General features: G+C 41.9%; 3 protein-coding genes across 4 annotated transcripts; 1 reads left to right on the top strand and 2 right to left on the bottom strand.

Annotated features, from left to right (window-relative positions):
- Window positions 1-8: 8 nt before the first annotated feature.
- LOC109471078 (denticleless protein homolog) lies at window positions 9-7451 on the bottom strand. Of its 2 annotated transcripts, none has more exons than XM_019770271.1 (16): window positions 7205-7451; window positions 6849-6937; window positions 6652-6688; window positions 6326-6421; window positions 6104-6165; window positions 5774-5894; window positions 5412-5477; window positions 5069-5178; window positions 4831-4907; window positions 4291-4394; window positions 3942-4046; window positions 3439-3551; window positions 2285-2374; window positions 1973-2102; window positions 547-1394; window positions 9-433 (listed from the first exon to the last, which is right to left on the bottom strand). In XM_019770271.1, exons 1-16 carry the CDS (start codon window positions 7284-7286, stop codon window positions 281-283), a joined length of 2283 nt encoding a protein of 760 aa, XP_019625830.1. In that variant the 5' UTR covers window positions 7287-7451; the 3' UTR covers window positions 9-280. The 2 variants fall into 2 exon arrangements, with proteins under 2 accessions (XP_019625830.1, XP_019625829.1); XM_019770270.1 differs by having other exon boundaries at window positions 4831-4910.
- A 213-nt stretch (window positions 7452-7664) lies between these two features.
- LOC109471040 (integrator complex subunit 7-like) lies at window positions 7665-15182 on the top strand. Its single transcript, XM_019770219.1, has 21 exons — window positions 7665-7805; window positions 8240-8369; window positions 8536-8682; window positions 8899-9036; window positions 9205-9251; window positions 9400-9599; window positions 9931-10053; window positions 10385-10487; window positions 10650-10757; window positions 10891-11003; window positions 11266-11362; window positions 11563-11705; window positions 11830-11967; window positions 12136-12345; window positions 12661-12855; window positions 13094-13197; window positions 13486-13554; window positions 13672-13822; window positions 14010-14108; window positions 14220-14405; window positions 14692-15182. Exons 1-21 carry the CDS (start codon window positions 7700-7702, stop codon window positions 14962-14964), a joined length of 2880 nt encoding a protein of 959 aa, XP_019625778.1. The 5' UTR covers window positions 7665-7699; the 3' UTR covers window positions 14965-15182.
- LOC109471051 lies at window positions 14577-21481 on the bottom strand. Its single transcript, XM_019770233.1, has 13 exons — window positions 21327-21481; window positions 20457-20739; window positions 20107-20223; window positions 19573-19659; window positions 19331-19402; window positions 18599-18832; window positions 18275-18442; window positions 17773-18092; window positions 17221-17375; window positions 16584-16774; window positions 16013-16094; window positions 15604-15713; window positions 14577-15384 (listed from the first exon to the last, which is right to left on the bottom strand). The coding sequence occupies exons 1-13, from the start codon at window positions 21464-21466 to the stop codon at window positions 15361-15363; spliced, it is 1983 nt and encodes a 660-aa protein (XP_019625792.1). The 5' UTR covers window positions 21467-21481; the 3' UTR covers window positions 14577-15360.
- Window positions 21482-21532: the final 51 nt, after the last annotated feature.

Raw genomic sequence — 21532 nt, forward strand, 5'->3', positions numbered from 1 at the left:
AGACTGAATGTATCAATACTGGTATTTATACCATATAGGACATGTTTTAATAAGTGCTTCAACCAACTTATTGCATCATGTTTGAACTAACTTACTGCAATGGTTTACATTGATCACGAGAAGTTTCCGACCTTGCTTGCCACTTTTCTCATGACAAAATAGCTTTCTTAGGTTCTGCAATAAAAGAATCATAACAGACTTTTCTTATAAAATGACATGATTTGTTGGTATGCATTGAAGAAGAATTAAGAACTACTGATGTTGCTATTAAAGCCTTCAGTTATTGACTGTTATATATTGTGTGTTTCTCAGTAGTTGACGACACTGCAGCTGGGTGCTGTTTATGCTTTTCCTGAGTCATATCACTTCGTTGAGGGGAGAAGAAGGAACGAATTGAGCTTGGTTCTGATGTGGCAGCAGGGGACACAGAAACCTGAAAGTGGAACATATACTTTTAGTAAAAAAAAAACCCCAACATGTCAAGAATGTGAACAGCTTAAGAAAGAAAATCATGAGCAGTTGCATCGTGTTTCAGTAATGACATACCTTATCTTTCGGAGGACTACTTGCTGTACTTTTCACACTGATTTTCCTCTTTTTAATAGCCGATCCTCTCTTTTCTTCCTTTACACCCTCTTTTCTCTTTTGCAAGCTGAGCTGTAGAAGCCAGTTTTGTCTTTGACCCTGCTGTCCATTTTCCTTGTCGGAGTCTGTGCGTGTCAGGCTTGGTACCCTTGTATAGAAGCCATCCACAACGTAGTTTGGAAGGTTTGCCGTTGGTGAGTCAAACTGCTTCAGAACATCCTGCATTTCTGATAACTCTGTAGTAGTCTGGTTTGAGTTTTTAATTGTGCATTCTTTCTCCTCAGAGATAAATTCTGTCAAAAGCTTTCTCTGGCAGGTGCTCGGGCTGTCACTACTCTTTTCTGCTCTTCCCTTTGTCACCAATCCCTGGACTCCATTACTTCCTCTGCTGTCTTTTCCACCTTTATTTTCTAAAGAAGTGTTTTTCACGGGAGACAAAGCATGTCTTTGCTCTTTATCTATCTCCCCATCAGAAAGTCTAGCATCTTCAACATTGATCTGCTTGGTTCTGTTCTCCTTTGCATCTGTCTGTTTTGAACATTTAGCAGACATCAGCCATTGAGTGATGGCAGGCTGTGGCCTAGATACCTTTGCAGGGTCAGAATTTCCAGATGTTTTGGATTGTTCATTTGCTGGTGTTGGCAGGCCTGCCGTAGCCACAGCTTCAGTGTTAGGGGATGCACCTGCTGCATGTTTAGGAGAGGCAGCATTGGCAGTGGGACCCTTGTTGGACACAGTTGTAGCCATTCTTGGGCTTCCTATTCCAACAGTCCTGATGCCGCTGTCCAATGTCTCAGATTTCCAGGTGCCTGTAAAAAGCAGAGGAGTGGTTAGACTGATGCGATCAGAGCCCTAGGATGTATGACAATGGGGGATAGTAATAATGGCTACCCATCAATGCTAGCAGCCAACAGGTAGGAGAATGGCATGTCTTCTACAGAGAAAACCACCATGTGTTTCATATTGGTGATAGAGCCCAACACAAATCTGCTGGAACATGGTCTTTCAAGACATGTCATTATAATGTTCCCAAAATCTCATGTTCATGATTGCATTCAGGACTACCATTATTGTTACATGTACATATTGTGACATGTTACAGCTTTGTCTGTGGATATTTTTTGTAACTAGCAATTTAGGAAAAGAAAGGATTTACAGTTGCCAAGCAACAACAACAACAACATTGCATAGAACAAACATGTTCAATCAATTAATCAATAAATCAAACAAAACAGACAAACCTTACATTAAAAATGACATAATTTGATAAGTGGAAGTGGGATTAATAAAAAAACAACTACAGGGGAACAACCATTCTTGTACATGTGTACCATGATTTGGTCTGTGCTACGACATCTGACAATGATATCTCTCTACAGTTTCCTACCTGCAGACTTCTGTGGTGTCCTGACAACTCTCTGTACGTCTCCTACAACATCATTGGGATCCCGTTCTTTATCTGTCGGAGGCTGGTGTCTCCAGACTCTCATGGTGTTGTCATCAGAACATGTGATCAGCTGAAGGAAAAATTCAACAAATAAGTCAAAGATAATGACCTATTGAGAAAAACTGCAGAAATAATCTTATGATGAAATGGCAAATACATACCACCCCACAAAGCAACATATAAACTGAAAGGTTTGGGGTCCTTTGATGCCATTGGGGACTATTTTAAAGGTAGTAAGTTCTGCAATGTTACCTTAGTAAAGTCATCCTGACACCACGCCACAGCTGTCACTTCCCCACTGTGACCTGTCAACTTCCATGGGCATGCCTCGGGGTCATTGACCTGTAGACAGTTAACAGGTTAGTGAAACCGAACACTGGTAAGAAAAATTGGGCCGCAAATCTGAAGCAACTAAATATATCAACAGATTCCAAGCTACCAGTGGTTTCCCCTTTCACCCTGTAATGGTACTGGTACTGAAAGAGCGTGTACCACGAGCATATCATTGAATCTCCCTAAGAAATGTAGTTAAGAATGCAATAAAAGTGGCAATGTATGGTTGGTGTCTGTGATATAACAGGACCTGGCAGAAAGTCATGAGTAAATACGTTTAAGGCCAACAATTTTTCCATCGCTTCAGCTTTACGTTGGTCAGTTTATCATTTATCAAGGAATGCAAGGCTTCATTTTATACATTAAAGCCTGTTATAGCCTGTTACTGCACTGTTATAGATGTTGTACAGGCAGATATGTTGTTGGAAGTGTTTGTCATTCAGATCACATACGCTACCTGAGGTAAAGTGACGCTATCACATGGAAGTCTAACCTGTGCGTACTAATGAACACTTCCCTCTTACTGATAACGAGTGGCTTCTCAGTGTCTCCCATCAATCTGTGGAGGTTTTCAATCATAATGTCCTGTATATCATACAGAGGTGATCATGGCTTACAAATTATGACTAAGTCGATCCAATCTCCAAGGGATTTGCATCTGAGGGATTGGTGCAGCTGAAGCACTAATAAATTGAAGACGTGCATCCTTTCTCCATTGCAATCATGCATGACATCCTGCAGCATATTTGCATATTGCACACATGACTCTTACGTGTCAGCTTGGTACACTTTAACAACAACAAGGCCAATTTTTGGGGAGCAGTAAGATAAAATTGGAACATATTTTTCAACATATACGAAAGTGATGGGTAAGATAAAAGTCAACTGTGATGCTGGGTGAATTGGGTCGAACCCAAGCATCACTTTTTCAGGGAATTCGGGGCAGTCTGATATGATCCTCTTGTTGGGATAAAGTGTTCTTGTTGCTGTACATTATACAAATTCAAGCAGTAGTGATTGATTCCCCTTGTAGACTGCTTGGGATAATGTCATGGGAAAGACAAAAAAATTACCTTCCAAATGTAGGCACTGTTATCACTGGAGCCACTGATCAGGTATTCTTCGCAAGGGCTCAGGGCACATCTCACATAGAAGCTGGAGCAGGTGTGTCCTGTGAATGTTGCCACTGCAGGGGAAGTTTGTTTGTAATCATGACTTAATGAAGGTTAGACCAGAATATCAAAGAATTGTAGTGTTTAAACATATAATAATGAGTCTACATACTATGAAAAATCATGTGAAGAGGAAACCATGCAAACACAAGATGGTTGTTTCCACCAGTTTACTATCAGTGTAACCACTGATTTTGTATTTGTATTTGTATTGATTATAAATAAAAATGACTCATTATACTGGGTCAGCCAAGGCAGCTCACGCTGGTAACAGCTGATCCATGAGAATACAGACAAACGTACAGCTGATACCTGAGGAACATCTAAATCTTGGCTATCACAGCTGAGCAGACAACAACCATTCATGGCAAGGTGCGTGCTGAGATCTGACATATGGTACCTACCAGGCTGGGTTTCCATGCTGTGACAGTTGTACATGTAGACTGTACTGTCTGTACAACTGGCAAACAGTCTTGTACCTGCTGAATCCACAACTAGGGAGGAGAAACCTGCAAATAAAGAGAAAGGCTCACACTCAATAAAACTCTTAAACTGGGTAGTACATGTACAATGCTTGGTAACAAATCCTTAGGTCAACCTTCCTATTTTAAGTATTGGGTGCTTACTTTAACTACACTTTGCTGTCACAAGATTCTGTAGAAAGTTAGTTTCACATCCCACAGGTGTCATGCAATACCAAGAATGCATTGACAATCTACAATATTTTACAGAATCTTATGAAGATCAACTGACCTCTCCTCCGGACACGTGTTCCTGGATACTGGAAGCTGTGTTTGGGGATGGGTGTGCACTGGTAGGCCGTGTAGTTCTTCCTCATGTCCCACAGCTTGATGGTACTGCATGGGCAGGATGCATACTTAGTTTTACTCTATTTTGGATTGTTCATATAATATGTGCACTAAATATAAATGAATCTCTTCATGTCGCATATATCTTAAGGGGTTGGTGTAAGACTATCATTATTTGCCAGAAGAAAACTAATCAGCCAATTTCTAATATCACTTAATCACTCATCACGTAATGTATCTTGAAATAAAATCTGCATGCAACATCTTAATTTGCAAGTGACACAGTATGCCTTACTGTTCTATTTCTAACACAAGTGATTTTTATCTGTGCCCCAATTATTAGGGTTTGACTTTCGAGATGTAATTTCAATGGAAAATCAAAGATGAAGAGTCGTCTTTCCTTTGCATGAAGGCATGTCCCAGAACAATGGTCACTGGACCAAAGACTGCAAAGAAAATGAATATGTGGTTGCTGGCAACTCACCCGTCCACACTGCCTGCTGAGACTATCGTGTTTTCATCCTGGTACACCACACAGGTCACACTCTGTTGGGAATCTTGCTGCTGTGGGGAGAGGACAGTTGCCAAATTATTCATGTACCTTTGACATTATTCAGAAGTCAACTTGCTTTACCTTCGGTAATAAAATTTCTGGAAATAAACCATTTAATCAGTGTCGAACAGGAAACATTTTTTAAGCTAACAGAATACAAGATACTTACAGGGTTGGACGTAGCAGCATCAACCTTTCTCTTCTTTTTGGGACGTGGTGTGGATGGCATCCGTAGTGTGTGAGCATTGCGGATGGAATTCACTGGTCTGTAGTACCCATCTACATACAAAAGGTAAAGATGCTAGGTAATTATACCATGTACAATAAGGAAACAAGAAGATACATGCACCTGGTAAATAGATACAGAGCAAGGAGTTCAAACATGTTTGGTATATGAACTCATTGCACTTTCACACCAGTATACTTGTAGACTTTGAACAGTGTTAATTGGAACTGCAAACCAAAAACAAACTGCTTTGACTTTGACAAGCAGAAGTTTGTGGAGAGCTCACCGTTATGATTGCATCTCCCATCCCAAACCAAGATATTCCCATCTCTGGCTCCTGTGCAGAAAACCCCTGCAAAGATAAATGTGTAGAAGTACAAAATATAAGGAGTGACACAACTTGTCAAGTGATGGGAAGAGCAGATAAATACACACCATGTTATTAGATGGTTAACTTGAAGTTCAACAGGTGATGAATCTAATGAATAGATAGAAAGTTCTATAGATAGTGCAAGGGGCAGAGAATTACATGCCTCAATCATTAAGCTGTGAAAAGGAATTAACAAAATTGACTACCCAACAACTATGCAAAGTGACAAGTAAACATAAGAGTATCAAATGAAAAGTATTGAAAGTGTAGAATTTTACATTTGTCATTTGTCCTGAAAGATGCAGACTTGACACTACATGTGTGCCCCTTGAACACCCCCATCAGATTGGTGGACTCCATGTCCCATATCCGAGCTGTCTGGTCACCCGAGGCTGTCACCTGGTAATACATGTACCGTATGTACAATTAACTTGATAAGCCTGGTCAATGAACAATCAATACTTACTCTCTACTTCTCTTCTAGAAAATTGCATACATTAACACTTAGTATGTGCATGTCATATACAATTACAGTGGTTTAGATTATCTCCTACACATATACTTAATAAATCATAAATTAATACCAGACCAGATTATTGCCAACATACCATGATGCCTTGGTGAGGTGACCATTCGAGATCAAAGATGGCATTGCCATGTCCTGTCCATTCTGCAGAAAAATAAAATGGACATAATTTGGTTTACTTAGTATTTCCCAAGGATGCTTCCTCAATAGCTCGAGGTTAAAGATGTTCGACTAAGCTGATCCTGATGACATAGCTAAACTCAGAAAACACAAGGTCATGTTTACAACAAGGATTTCTACTTACGTGAAAGCTGGCCATGGCACTTGTCATGCTTTGTACAATAGAGTCGAATGAACCCATCCTCGTCACAGACACACAGTACATGCTCCTGGCCAGGCACTGGAGAAGACATAACAAAAAAGTTGTTAGCACATTTAACGAGAGATCATAGCATTTTACATTCACAATGTATGACAAAGATGCCTTCTTTATTATGTTTGTAAAAAACACACCTGATCTCCAAGCAGGTCATACGGTGGCAGGGGGACGAGTGGTGGGGGGAGAAGAGTTTATTACATTGTATAATGAGAAGACATAATAACTTCAAATCTTGCGAGCAAAAAACGTACCTTTGCAGAAGCCAGCTGCAAATGGAGGACACACCGTCTGTGGAGAGAATAAAAAAAGTAAATACAAATGTAATACCAGTATGTCAAGGAAGCAGAAAATCTACTCCAATTGAAAGCTATATCTGGAATCAATATCAACGTATTTTAATTATCAGCATAAGCAAGTGATAGATAGAATAAAAAAAAAGTCAACCTACTCCATATTCAAATCCATCCATTTCATACTCGTCCCCTCGGGCACACACGAACCCATTGATGACACTGTCCAACTTTCCTCTCGTGGTTCCTGCAATAAGGCATTATCACCCAATGGTAATTTCACTTCAACAGAAAACTATGAGTATGAGCTACCGATAGCACTTATCAAATTATTTACATCATCATGGTGAGGTCGAGTTATCTATCTGGCTATGACCAAATCGGGGAATATTGGCTGTTTAATTCTGCTATAGAGAAAAAAAGATTCTCCAGTGAACATACATACCTACTTATATGACTATATACACAATATTTCATGGTTTAAGGAGCTACAAAGTCCCTGATGAGAGCCCACCTTTCCCGCCATGCTTGTCCGAGGCTCCCCACACCCGACGCTCATGAATAGCAGAAAACAGGCCACTTCTCCTCCCAAACATTGCTGTAGTGGACACAACTCTTCTCTTTCAGACTCCTTGATGCTTTCAGAGCAGCACGGTTAACAAGAATAAGTTCAGTTGCTGAAAAAGAAGACACCGTTTGAACAGCCGCCTGTGCACAATGTTCTGCAGCGTCCTGAATAATTTTTGCGGGAAATGCAGACAAAACACGCGCCAAATCCGCGCCGTTCTGGCATCTGATTGGCTGATAGAGAAAGTCGCTGTTTGATTGGTAAGATTGCTGACCTTTTTGCGATGTAACATTTCTTGCTCTTCATTATAGAAATGCCTAAACAATCTCCTGTTAAAAAGTGTGCAATATAAAACTTTTACTAACACATGAAAATAGTAGGAAAGACAGCGTTGACAGAAAAGGTACTCAATGAACTTTCACCTTTGACCTGAAAACAACGATGGCTTCGGGATCGGCTGGGTCCAAATTTTCTGGACTAGGAGCGGAAAAATATGGGGCAGACCAGGAACAAGATGCAAACTCTGCACTTCTGGAGCTAGATAAAGGTCTGTGCAGTGTAGCTAGACAGTTTGATATAAAATGATAGGTACTTATGGTCCATTTTAGTCTCGTGGAACATGGGGGAGGGGGGTGGAGTGTGTAAGTGACTGACACTAGAAGTTAGAAGTGGCTATCACTTCATATTTACATGGATGGATATTTACAACTGACAGTTGAACTGTGAAGTCGTGCTGTATACTATTACTAGTATCTATTTTGCCCAGTATTTAGTTGCTAAATGTCAAAGAGCTCATCAACCAATGCAATACTGCCCACAAGGTAGTGTTTCACCAAATTGTTTCACCAAAGATTAATTTACCTCATTTGATTTTATTGAAGCCGTCGAAACATCGGGTCCTGTAACTCCTGTTTAAAAGAAAAGCTCTAGAAGAGTAAGATAGACACAGTATGATTAGTGATTTTTTATGAATAAATGTAGGTCTGAGGTCCACCCGTGTTGGAGAGCAGTGTGAGGCCATTGTCCGCTTTCCAAGGCTTTTTGAGAAGTACCCCTTCCCGATCCTCATCAACTCATCCTTCCTGAAGCTCGCAGATGTCTTCAGAATAGGGTAAGTATCTAAGACTTGGAAAGTTCACCAAATAAATCTACTTTTCATAGCTATTGATACATTCAGCAATGCATGTCCAGATAACTAGTATCCTTGTTCATTGCTTTATTGCACTGGTATATGCAGATTTGTCATTCCGTAAACTAGGTCTGTTTTCTTCCCCAAGAAACAACTTTTTGCGTCTGTGTGTCCTACGGGTGACCCAGCAGAGTGAAAAACATCTGGACAAGATTCTGAATGTGGATGAATTCTTGAGGCGTATCTTCTCTGTCATTCACAGCAATGACCCCATCGCCAGGGCACTGACTTTGAGGTGAGGCAATATTGATGTAGAAATCACATCCTGTAGGTCTGTTCTTTGACTCTTAGAGCTTTTGCCATTTGAAAGCAAGACTTATCTGGATTGCCAACAGTGAATGTATGTGTGTGGGTTTTTTCTTATCAAACACAGCCGAAGCAAGATTGTTTTGTGTTGTTCACAGTGAATTGCTGTTATGATATTTACAATCAATTGCAATAAATTGTGCAGGGTTTTGGGCAGCATTGCCTGCATCATCAGTGAAAGGAAGAACACTCATCACAGCATCCGCACCAGTCTGGACTCCCATGATGAAGTGGAGCTGGAGGCAGCAATATTTGCTGCATCTTGTTTTGCAGCTCAGTCCAGGTATTATAAGTTGCAGGGTATTTCTCATATTATAGCTACAAATTCTGAATTAGGATGAAATGTGTGCACTGGCTTAGTATGGAGGGAACAGCAAACATATGTGCCCATTCATTTACTTAGGTTTATTTTATCTACTCACTAGTACATGTCTTGTTGTTCTTTCCTCAGAACATTTGCTGTTGGAATTTGCAACAAGATAGCAGAGATGATTCAAGGTTTGAAAGCTTTCTTTGCATTTACCTCATATTTTTACTCGCAGTAGTTTTATTGATGCTGCTACAAATGTATTATTGCACAAATTTCTAAAAATGTAAATAAAAACATCATTTTCATCATTGACATCTGTCCCTCCCATCGCCACAGGTCTTGCTACTCCAGTTGAGATGAAGCTGAAACTGATCCCCATCTTCCAGCACATGCATCATGATGCCCAGACGGCAGCCAAGGTGCGGCAGCTGTGTGTGGACATGCTGCCCTCCTACCCCGCCCGTGGGTTTGTCATAGTCACCCTCCACACACTCTCACTGCTGTCTGCTAAGACACTGATTGACATCCCACAGCAGGTGAGTCTGCTAACATGTCTTGTTCACTGTCTGTTTTGCAAAAGACGTAGGCTGCAGACATCTGTGCTACTGTATATATGTAGCTTGAGGCTGTAGCAAAATGGCCAGCTCAAACACTGGTAGTGACTAGTGTGTCCCACTGCATATGCTTTGTCAGCTAATCAATGACATGTTTTTGATCATATTCATGTCACAAAGACAGAAGGATCCCACAATGTGCATCTTACTAGTACTTCTTATTCCCTCTTGTCATCTGTAGGTGTTGCCATCAGCATACTTTGTGCAAGACATGATCATACAGGTAATTTTACCAATGCCTGCATTGTTACAGGTTGAGCTGTTATTACATTATCTACAACAAGATCCACGTCGGGCCATAAAGCTGAAGGTGCTGAGTGACCTTCACCTGCTGACCAAGAAGGCCCCTCACATGTGGGCCCAGCACAACCTACAGGTCAGGATGTTATCATGTGATGCTGTCTGTCACAGTCACCTACATCATAGCCTCATGTTTCCACATTGTTGAACATTTGTGTGAAGGAAGTACATATACAATGTCATGTACTCTTGACCCCTTTATGTACCAACAGAAGATCTAAGTTGTTATATTACTCTTGGTTATTTCTCTTAACATGATTTCAAGCATGTGTAGTTTGTTTTAGAAATGTATGAAACACGTAGCACTCTATGGTCCCAATTGATTAACTTACTGGTTTGAAGAATTAGTAATGGCTGTAGTACCAATTAATGACCTCATGTATGTATGATGTGTCTCGGTTCCTCAGGTGCTGTGCAGTTTCATCTCCATCACCCCCTATGACAACCTAAAGCTACGAGCCCTGACAGTCCTGAGTGTGCTGGCAGAGTCTTCACCCCTCATCACCAAAGGTCAGAAGTCTGGGATTGATAGATTATTTTGGACACTAACAGTATGTTGCCTTATTTGATGAAAATATTTCAATATTTCTGGTACTATGGTACAATATTTATTATTGTACAATACTTTTGTAATTACATTTATTACATTTGTAATTGTTTTTCATTCTTCAGAATCATCTTTGATGGAGGTTTGTTTGGAAAACTGTTACCATAGCAACATCGCCATCTCCACAGAGGCATCCACAGTGCTGACCAACCTTGCATGCCAGCTCAGCAAAGGTAGAACTCTGGGTGTTCTATCTGGGTGTTTGTGTATGTTGTATTTTGTTGGAGATATGAGCCTAAGAATGCCCAGTGGCTTATTGCTGAGTAGCAATGTTGATTATTGAAATGACAGCTGTACCTGTTTCAGGTGCCAGTGGAAAGGTCGATGAGGCATTGCTGAACCAATGTGTGGCAGCTGTGGAGTCTCTACTCACTGTTTGTGTGACGGAAACAACAGAACAGCACAAGCTCATGCTCAAGGTACCTGTAGGCTTCTATCTACATATATAGATATAGATACTTCTTGTTATTTCATACATTCAGGGAGAAAATATATTCATAGCATACATGATATGCAGTAATGTCTTTTATGAAATAACAAGAGTTTTCGTTTGTGAAACCCATCAGGGTTTAGTGTAGAATGTGCAGATATGAATTGCTAACAACAGTTGAACTAAGACTGTTGCCGTAGTGATTGTGCAGTGCACAGTGCATTTTGAAACAGAACTGTTTTCTTTCACAGAAATCTCTGGGCTGTGTGAGCTGCCTGTGCAAGAGTTTCCCAACATTGGCCTCTTCACTAGCAGATACCATCTACAGCCTCCTGGATGTGGCTCAAGGTCAGCTCTAGAAATAGAACAGCCTTTCCTGAAATGGTTCAGATGTATAGTTACAGCATAGTTGTGGAAGTTAAGCAATGACAAGAAAGATACATCATGTATTTCAAATACTTCTGTTCGTATTAGCTAGTGATAATTATTGAATTATGAAATATTGTGTAATGAAGGGCAGTACTTAACAATAGATTTTGTTCCCTCAGGAGAGTTCCCCTTGCTGCTGTATCAGGGTCTGGCCGCGGTGGGGAGTAACTGTCCTTCTGGCCTGGAACAACTCAGGTTTGACCTTCTGGACAGATTTCAGGAAGTGTCTGCCATGCCACAGGACAAGCAACAAGACTTCCAGGTAAGTTTTGAATATTAGTTTAAAACAATCAAATTCCTTTGCAGATTTTATTTAACAAAATCTACCAACATGTGGCATCTACTGTCAAAGTCAAACCTTATTGTACTCTTTTATTTTTTTGCAGGTCCTACTGACCTCCCTTGTATTGATGGCATGTCCTGTTCCTCTACCTGGTCACATGACCAAGACTTTGATAGACAGCTTGACCTCTGATCCCAACCACTGGACTGCATTCTGTGTGGCCAGGCAAGCTGCCAGATGGGTAAAAACTACAATGCGATTCTGTACAAATTTTTGGCTATGATAAAAAAGCCTTCGTTGTCTTTGTACTTGCCAGTTTCCTTTCATGGATGATGTACTTCTTTTTGTTTTTCAATAAAAGGCTTTTAAGAACATGACCTTGACAGTAATGTATGGTATGCATCTTCAGGGTCACCACACAGTTGCTGTCAAGCTGCTTCAGCGCCTGCCATCTCTTGTTGCATCAGAGCACCTGCACTTCTGGCTGATATCACTAGGGGAGTTCTGTGCTGGGGAGGAGCAGCTTTCCCACATCCATCCTGACCAGCCTCAACACAAAGGCACAGTGACACTGGCTCAAGCCTGTGGGCACTACCAGAAGGGAACTACTGCTCTCAAGGTAACCTCATCATTATGAATATTAACAGTTCCTTTTACTGTGTCATGTACATTTGACTAAGTGCAGTTTGTACTTCTACAGCATGTTCATACATTTGTCCACAGTAATGTTTTCCAGGGTAGAATCAAGTTGACCAGGCTACCTAATATGCAAAACAAAATGGTTTAGTCGAACCCTTTAATTGAAGCTAAACAAAATCAACTACCAGTGTCTGATAAATCTTGTTATCATTGGAATCATTGGACACAACCCTAAGATAGATGTTGAAAGTGTGTATTGACATGCCTCCTATGCACAACTCCTACCATCCTGTAGGCCTCAGTGACCCCCACCTTCCCGTTGGAGTTCCAGACCCAGTTCAGCCAGCTGCGAGCAGAGCTGCTGCAGGCACACGCCAACCTGCTGGCTGCCTGCTCCACCCTGCAGACCTGCCCGCCCCCAGCCATCGCCACAGCCATGGCCAATGTGTCGGGGAAAGAGATACAGAGAACTGGGAGGATAGGAACTCAGGTAAATTGCTCTGAGCCTTTGAGCATTTCTATTCCAAGCCTACTAGTAATTTTTGTGCAACTTAAAAAGAGAGGCCACCTGCTTTCAAGATCCCACTGATACTTACCTCAATTAGATTGTCTCTGTAGTATACAAACCATACTTTTGTAACTGTTTATTAGAATTTTTCCTAGTGTCTCCACATGAATGCATTATTTATTGTCCAGATCAACAAACTTGTTTTGTCTGTCTTCCACAGTTGCAACAGTGTGTGGCCCAGTTCCGTATGCTTTCAGCCAAATATGGTGATCTCCTGCAGGCTTCTTTTGATGCTGATCTCACAACACTGAAGAGTCTGACACAGTATCCTTTACTAAATCATAAATTCAATGCCATCCTTGTTTATTTCAAACAAGGATGGCATTGAAAACCATGCAGGGATAAGAAACAAAGAATGCAAGATGGCCAAAAAAATAAGTGTACTCACCAGTTCTTTGAACAGATGTGTCCAGTCCTACATGCAAACATTGTTTTGAATATCCTACATAAGTCCCATGTTAAATCTAGCTTTGTAGATATTGGCACTGGTAATATTCATTACATGACTTGCAGGTAGAAGTGGATGTTTCTTTTCCTTATCACATGTACCAGCTTACAACAGGGTTGCCTGCTCATGGCCCATGTTGTGGATGTGTTGGTGTTGCACAACCACCAGTACATGTGAGTTTTTTTCTTGTACAAAGTAGCAGTCTGTTATCTGTTACCCTGTCTTTCAGTGTTTATTTTGTGATATGAAAGATGCTGCTGAAGTTGACATGATGTTCAACATGCCCACAGTTCAGCAGATGTGTACAATATCCAGTGGGATGTTCCAGACTTCAGTAGGGGGGAGTCTGGTGGAGAGGCCCTGCCACCTGTGTTCCAGGATGTGCTGAAAATGGTGCAGAATACCCTGGGGGAGGCCCAGGGCTCAGCTATCACACATGTGGCAAGTTTTTATTTCTCCTGGGGAGGAACTGCTTTGTTTCCTTTATGATTCATAGTACATTTAATTGAAATTCTGAAATTGACTCATCCACTGTCAGGCTAGACTACTAATAAGTGATGTTAGTGGAATACTTGTATTTTGGAAGCCACATAACTGACTTTTTAAAAATATTTTTGACGTTTTACAGCAAGTATCCAGTGTTTTCAAAGCCTCCTGTATGCTGCTCAGGGAACCCCTGCACTTCCCCAGGTACTTTTTCCAGGCACTGCAGTCCACTCAAATCAAGGTTTGTCTACCTCTCTTATGACTTACTTTTCTGACATACACTTAAGCTGGTGTTTCTGTAACCCCCAAAATGATCCATTCATCTATTTACATTACATCTTTACTCCTGCAGCTTGCCCTGTCCCCAAGTCAGCGCAGCATGAATGATCCAGTCCTGGTTGCCACGGATACACAGCTAGCACTGAAGGTAGAGGGAGTGATACAGCACGGGGCCAAACCTGGGCTGTTCAGGGCTGTCAACAAAGTCTGCCTGGATGTGTCATCCAGTTCTGACACAAAGGTTCCACAGGAGCAGAAGGTGATCCTAAATCTTTTATATATTATCATACAGCGGTATCAATCATCTCTGGATGAAGTTGTTTAGAGATTTCTTTTTAGCAATGAGGTGAACCTCATTTTCCATAAGAAAAAGGTTTCCTTCTATGTCGACCTATTAACAAAAATAAATTATACATTTAGAAACAGGCAGTAAGAGTCTCATGTTGCATTTATTCAATACCTCAAGTGGTAAGGAGTAAGGCAGTAATGTACTAAAGTTGATTATATTTTTGTGTGTAACTCAACATTGCCATGTACTCTTCCAGGTCCGAGTGGACAACCTGAACAATGAGCTTCAGGAGCTGGTGGAACCACACAACGATTACTTCAGTGCGCAGTTCCTTCTCCACTTCCCTTTCCCAGGGAACCACACCGTGTGTGCTGAGGCTTCTGTCATAGACACCTCAGGCCTGTCCTGGAAAACTGGCCCCAAAATGACCCTGCTGGTGAGGTCTTTTGACCCCAATGCACCCCAGCCCCCCAGACACCAGCAGCCTCCACCCCCACCCCCAGCTCGCAGCAGCACATCACGTTTCTGAATAGGATAACAAGGGAGTTGTACTTTACAGATAGGACGAGCACTGTTCTGCTATAGCCATCAAAGACTAGAGACGTAGAATGACTACTTCAAACAAGTAAATTTTGTCTGCAGCTCATATTTGTTTAGATCTACATTTATGTTGTATCCATGTATATGCAATAAATCATCTGTAACTCCAAACACAAGTGGACGATTTCATAAAAGCCCTACCAAGTGCACTGTTGAAAAGCTATGATCATTGTTACAATCACATACATCATCAGTCATTCAGGCACCTCTTGGGTCATCATTACATTGGAGTCACACTCCGACTCCAGTTACATCTAATTCTTCTGAATCATGTGGCCTTGGGAATTTTCCACTTGGAGGTTTGCTGCACACACTTCCTTTGCAGCTAATCCATGTTCTCAACTGCAATCTGTAAAGGGACAGAATATAGAAAATGTGGATCAAAAGTGGGTAAATGCTGTTCCAGCAACTGTAGGATGTTGATTCTACCACTTAAGGGTCGAAGAAGAGCAGACATCTTGTATGTGACAGCTAACACTATCAAAGATGTGCTGCAAATACAATTTGCCAAAGGAAGAAGACAATAGACTGTAGACACTTAGCACTAACTTCACACAACTGAACTCACCTCTCCACCCTTGTCAGCCGGTTCATAGCCAAACACCCTGCCCAGGAAGTAGAACTCTCCATCCAGAGCCTTCCTGATGTTTTCTGCCTTCCTGAACCCATGCTGCTCATCTGAAAGAGAATACCAATACTCACCGATCAGTATCTCATCCCTCTCGATTGATGGTGAATTTTGTGGTTTTCTTAAGTGAATTTGGGTATCTGATGTCATCAATAACAGGTTGGTTTGGGCAAGGACGTTCTACCTCTAAGTCTTGTAGAACATCCTTAGTTTGGGCAGATTTCCCAACAGAAAAACAGATCTGACATATTTGCTACCTGTTAGTCTTACAGAAAAGCACAACTGCTAAATGTTTGACAGTTATGTAAAGCATGAGGAAAAGGTGCTACAATGTACTTAAAAGGCTTACCAGGGAAGAGTACAAAGGCACAAGGCAGCCCCTTGTTCTTGACTGCTTCAAACATCATCTCTGCCTGGTTAGGAGGCACAATCTGTGGAAATCACAAACAACCTTTACAAAAATGGGACTTCTCATACATAATTCCAATAACAGATTTAGAGGAACATTTCTCACATACTGACTTACTACACATCCTTAGTCAGTGTCCATCATGTAGAACAGTAACCACCTTAACCATTGTTAAACAGTATCTACATTAGCTTCCACCAACCTTGTCTTCTCCTCCCTGGAACAATGCAATAGGACAGCTCAGTTTGTCCACATGGTTGATTGGGGAGCGGTCTCGGTACGTGTCAATGCACTCAGGATAGGGGCCAATCATAGTGTCATTGTACCGCGACTCAAACTTGTGGCCCTCCTCTTGCAGGGCCACTAAATCCCCAATTCCGTAATGGCTTACTCCTAATTATATAGTACAGTTGGTCAGTATATTTTTAAATATATTTTAAAATATGGCTATCATCAGGATATGAAGACAGTTGCCAGTCACAGTAAGATGTACCACCCCAGCCTTACATACCTTGTCCTCCCCTCCTTGGAACAATGCAATGGGACAGCTCAGCTGGTCCACATGGTTGATGGGAGAACGTTCCTTGTATATGCTCTCCATATCAGGATATGGACCAACAATCGTGTCCAAATACCTGCTCTCAAACTTGTGAGTATCCTTTGCCAAGGCCTCTAAGTCACCAACCCCATAATGGCTTACACCTAATGAGGTAGAAGTGTTGCACATGGTCGTCACATATGGGTGTCAATAAAGTAGCAATACAGATTTGTCAGATCAGTTAGCTTCCACAGCTGAGAGAACAATATTTGTGTGAAAACAAAATACAAATGTTTCTTCATAATCAAATCAGTCAAGAGAAATGCCTGTGATAACATGGTCTGAAGACCAGGTAGGATGCATCTTAACATGAATGACAGCTGCCATATTACAATGTACATGTACATTGTATTACAATTTAACAAACCAAAACAAAAAATATAAGACTGTATACCTTAGTGTATAGATACCAGAACAATATTTGACTTTAAAAGGGAAAATGGTTACATTGTGCAATGTATTGGCTATGTCTGACCTAAGTTTTCGTAAATGCTGTTTTGAGTGCTGCAGCACAGAATGTTTTATTGACAAACGAGAAGAAAGTCGCTACCAGCATGGAAGTCATTCCTGAAGACCAGGGCTGCATTTGTGGTGTAGCCTCCTGCTGACCCTCCATCAATAGCCAGTCTCTTTTTGTCCACCCTGCCCTTGTCTGCCAGATACAGGGCTCCATGGCAACAGTCATGCACATCATGTATACCCCAGCTGGCAATACAAACACAGCATGATAAACCAAGAGAACTGGGCAAGGACACCTTCACCAAATATGAAGACACATACATGTGCATAATCTCTAAGCAGATTTTATCAGGGGCAAGGCACCATTGGCCAGCAGTACCATAGGCCCCCAGAACTAGTGGCCAATTTGATCGTCCTTGCCCTCTTGGAGATTAACAACATACCTTGTTTCTTTATGACCTAAAGGAGTCTATTGTCACATTTTGGTCCTCTCACATGTGTAGGTCACCATTTCTAAGCAAAGGCCCCATCCTTTGCCGTAAAAGTTATAGGAAATCAGCATATACTTTAACGTAGCTACTAGAAATTGGACAATTATTTTATTTTTCACCCTTCTTTCGATCTAATGATGAGGTCAGCATACTTCTTTCTGAGCTTGTTCCTGTATATCTTGCCATAGCCTGTGCTGCCCCTGTAGTTGACATCCAGCAACCCCACCCCACGACTGGTGAAGTACTGTATCTTGAGGTCCAGCGTGCTGGAACAGGCGGATGTCGGACCTCCATGTGCTCGCACCAGCAGCGGGGGGAGGGTTCCCTCTGGTGCTGTGAAGTCCTTGTTGTTGGGTGGGTAGAAGTAGGCATGTGCCACATCTCCCCCCTCAGTAGGAAATGTAATCTGCTCTGGAACGCTCACGTACCCTGTGTCCACAGGGACCTCCTTCGAATTTTTCATGATGTCAGTCTACAAAGTTTCACAATAAGCCAAGTGGTTAGACAGCGGTTAAGCAACAATAGAACATGAAATAACAATAACTTAGCACTTTTAGCTACTTTGCACATGTAATAGTAAAGAGATTGAGTTACAACAATCCATACAGTTATCGATTTAATCTATTTTAGGGGATTATCATACGGTGTACCTACCTTAGATGTGGCATAGTTGACCCTGATGACACAGGGGAACCGTGTTGGGCTGCTGGCTATGCAGTAGGCACATCCCTTCCCACCCATCACCAGACAGCCATGGGTTTTGAACCCAGTCTCCAAATTCTTTTGGTATTTCCCACTCCCCATCTCATAGAAGCCAAGTTCCTACCAAAAAAAAGGAACAAAAGGGGAACAACGTATGGCATTTACAACATGGAAAAACAGTGTTTCTCATGCCATTGTGAAACACTCAAATGGATACTTGTTAGCATGAAGCTACATTGCTGTAAATGTACATCTCAACAAAACTTACACACATACCATGCCATAGGAAGTAATGATCACTCCTTTGTCAGCATCAAAGTCATAAGGGGTGTTTCCAAACTGCCAGTGTGGACCTCCAATCTCCTTCTCCTGGGGTGCTATGGCAACATGGTCACCCGATGGGGTCACATGATACAGGTTCCACCAATCAGAGACATCGCTGATGTAGTACAGGTCTCCACTGGGAGACCATCGTGGATACATGACGCTGATATCATCTCCACCACACACCTAACATAATAGATACTACTAGTATCAGTGACGTTAACAACTGCCAGTGTTTCACAATCATGATACAGTACATGTACTTCTAAACAACTGATCTTGTTCAACTGGCATGAGACATTATAGATGCACTATATCTACATCTGCATCTACATCTACAACAGATTGCATGGTGCATAAAAAGATCAGAACCACCTCTGCCTTACAGCCAGGGCCTGATCCTAATTTCAGCACCATGGACAGGTCAACAATGTATGTTACATGTTAGAGTTTGACGTTAGGAAGGGCATCCAGTCAGTAAAAACCTTGCTTCAAAAAAAGACTTGCACAGGCTTGCTGTTGTGCACCTCAGCATGCTGAGGGGCAAAATGGCAAGCCCAAACATGCACCTGTGCAAGCACGTCTATACCCCCGAAATACGGGGAATCAATAGACGTAAAAAACTTGGATAAGAAGAAGAAGAAGAAGTATGCTAGTAACAATGGTGAGTCCTTGGTGACCAACCTTGTGTGCTTCCATGACACCTCTCGCATCAGGTTTTATGTCAGCCTGCCAAATCTCAGTGGAGTCCCAAGGCTGGAGAGAACACAACACACCAACTTTATTTGATATTACATCAGTTTGTTTGTTGGCAGTTTGTTCATACTTAATCTTTTACATGTAAATAAAGAATATGCCTGAATATCTGGACACGTATAAGCAGATTACGCAATAACCCAATTGTCAGCGTATATTCTTGAACTGACCATGTTGGGATGGTTCCACTGGGTCCAGCATATCTTCTTGCCATCAGGAGAGACACGAGGTGAGGCATAGAAGTCTGACCCTGAGGCCTAGGGGGAAAGGTGACAACAATCTTAGGCTCCTGAGAAGCATAATACATGTATATGGCATCTGTATCAACCATGTCAAACTTTGGGATGAGCCTGCCGGCCTAATGGCAAGTTAGTCCAGAATGACAACCTTAGATCGCTATCCTCTAAAACAACTTGAGGGTCCAACAGGGTTCAACTCTTCCACTGCAGCTAACAAACTATATACATGTCCCAGGAAGTAGATGTAGTCAAATCAGTAATCATGTCACTCAGTCACTGTACAATGTTGTATCTGAACACACATCATTCCATCACACTTGCCCCTCACAGTCCTGTCCTTGGTACTGAATTATCAGTCGGATAAACCAAGTTTCCATCTTCTTTTGACATTTGCTTCCAATACCCTGAATGGAACTACATGCACTAAGAAATTTTAGATTAACTACTAATGTACATCCAGCTCACCAACACAAACTGCTCCTGTGTGTCAGGGTGAATGGCCACTACAGTGTTGACTGCTTCCTTGGCCTCGCCCCTCTTCACAACACCATGGTCCTCACGTACTGCTGTGATGATGTTCAGCTATAACAACAACAACAACAACCAACAACCAATATCTTGCTTGACCAATAGTCTCTGACAAAGGCTTTTCTCACTGCTATGCAAATGAATTCTTACAAGATAAACAAGCATTGAACCTAACAAGGCTTTCAAGTGCAAAGAAGTTAATGAATGTAAGATAGGGTTAAGTTACAGTGGTTATTATATCATGATTATGATAGGACTAACATAGAGATGTGTGCTACTGACAATACCTTCTCACAGAACTCTCCATCTGCAAACCTCCAGCCTGAGTCAGCAGGAGTGATGGGCTCGGGAGCAGCATCAGGAGAAGTCTGTCTGTACAGACGTTGGTCCGTGAAGTTGGAGAAGTACACCACTCCACCGTGTACAAACATGGCTCCTCCGCCGTACTCGTGTACCAGGGTGCGTGCGTTGAAGCCCTCTGGTGTCCACTCTGTGGGCTGAGAGTCGCCGTCCTTCGAGCACACGACATACCGACCACCTTCAGCTGGACGCAGCTCCGACCAGTACACCCTCGTCTGATGAAAACAACATCCAGCCAAAATAAATGATGGCACCCGCCTTTAAAAAGTTAACAGTATATTTTGCCTATAGTGTTGTTCTTTCAAACATCAAATACGTCTCTTGGCCCGCTTACCTTATCTAACAGATAATAATCTTCAAATTGGCAAGATAATAAATATCATTGGCTGGTCAGTATCGATAAGGCACCGTTTGGCTGGCAAAAAAAAGATACCAATACCAATAACTTAAGCCCAAAAAACCTCCCAAAACACGTAAGAATAAGCCAAAGCCTACACCCCTGCTCTGATTTGGACTGGCCAACACCTGCACAACTTTCTAGAGAAAGAATGTGAGAGGCCACGCCCCCTAATTTGCATCTTACTCTTCCTCTGAAAGTGAAAGTAATTGGTAACGGTAATCTAATTTTCATATTTCATTCAACCGAGGTCAATGTTGGCCTAGCAATATGTATATTATTCTGTACCTACAAAGACTTCGTTGTAAAGTATGTGGCCTGACCATGTCGACCTGCATGAGCAAAAATTATACTGGCTCATCCGCAACGTCACAATCTCAGCTACAAAGAGGACTCAAACCTTGTAGAATGCGAAGATGATTTACCTGGGTGTTTCCCAGACTTGTCCACCCGTACGTCTGACAGACGGATGCCGCTCTCCGCCACCAGAGCGCTGGAGATGGGAGACTTCCACGAGCCGTACGTACTACAGGTCGCCATGCTGCGATCAGCTGACCGGAGCCTGCTCAGCTGGGACTGTTCACTGCACACAATGTAACGTGCTCT

Source organism: Branchiostoma belcheri, unplaced genomic scaffold (assembly GCF_001625305.1).
Source record: "Branchiostoma belcheri isolate BF01 breed outbred unplaced genomic scaffold, Haploidv18h27 scaffold24, whole genome shotgun sequence".
Classification (NCBI taxonomy): Eukaryota; Metazoa; Chordata; class Leptocardii; order Amphioxiformes; family Branchiostomatidae; genus Branchiostoma; species Branchiostoma belcheri.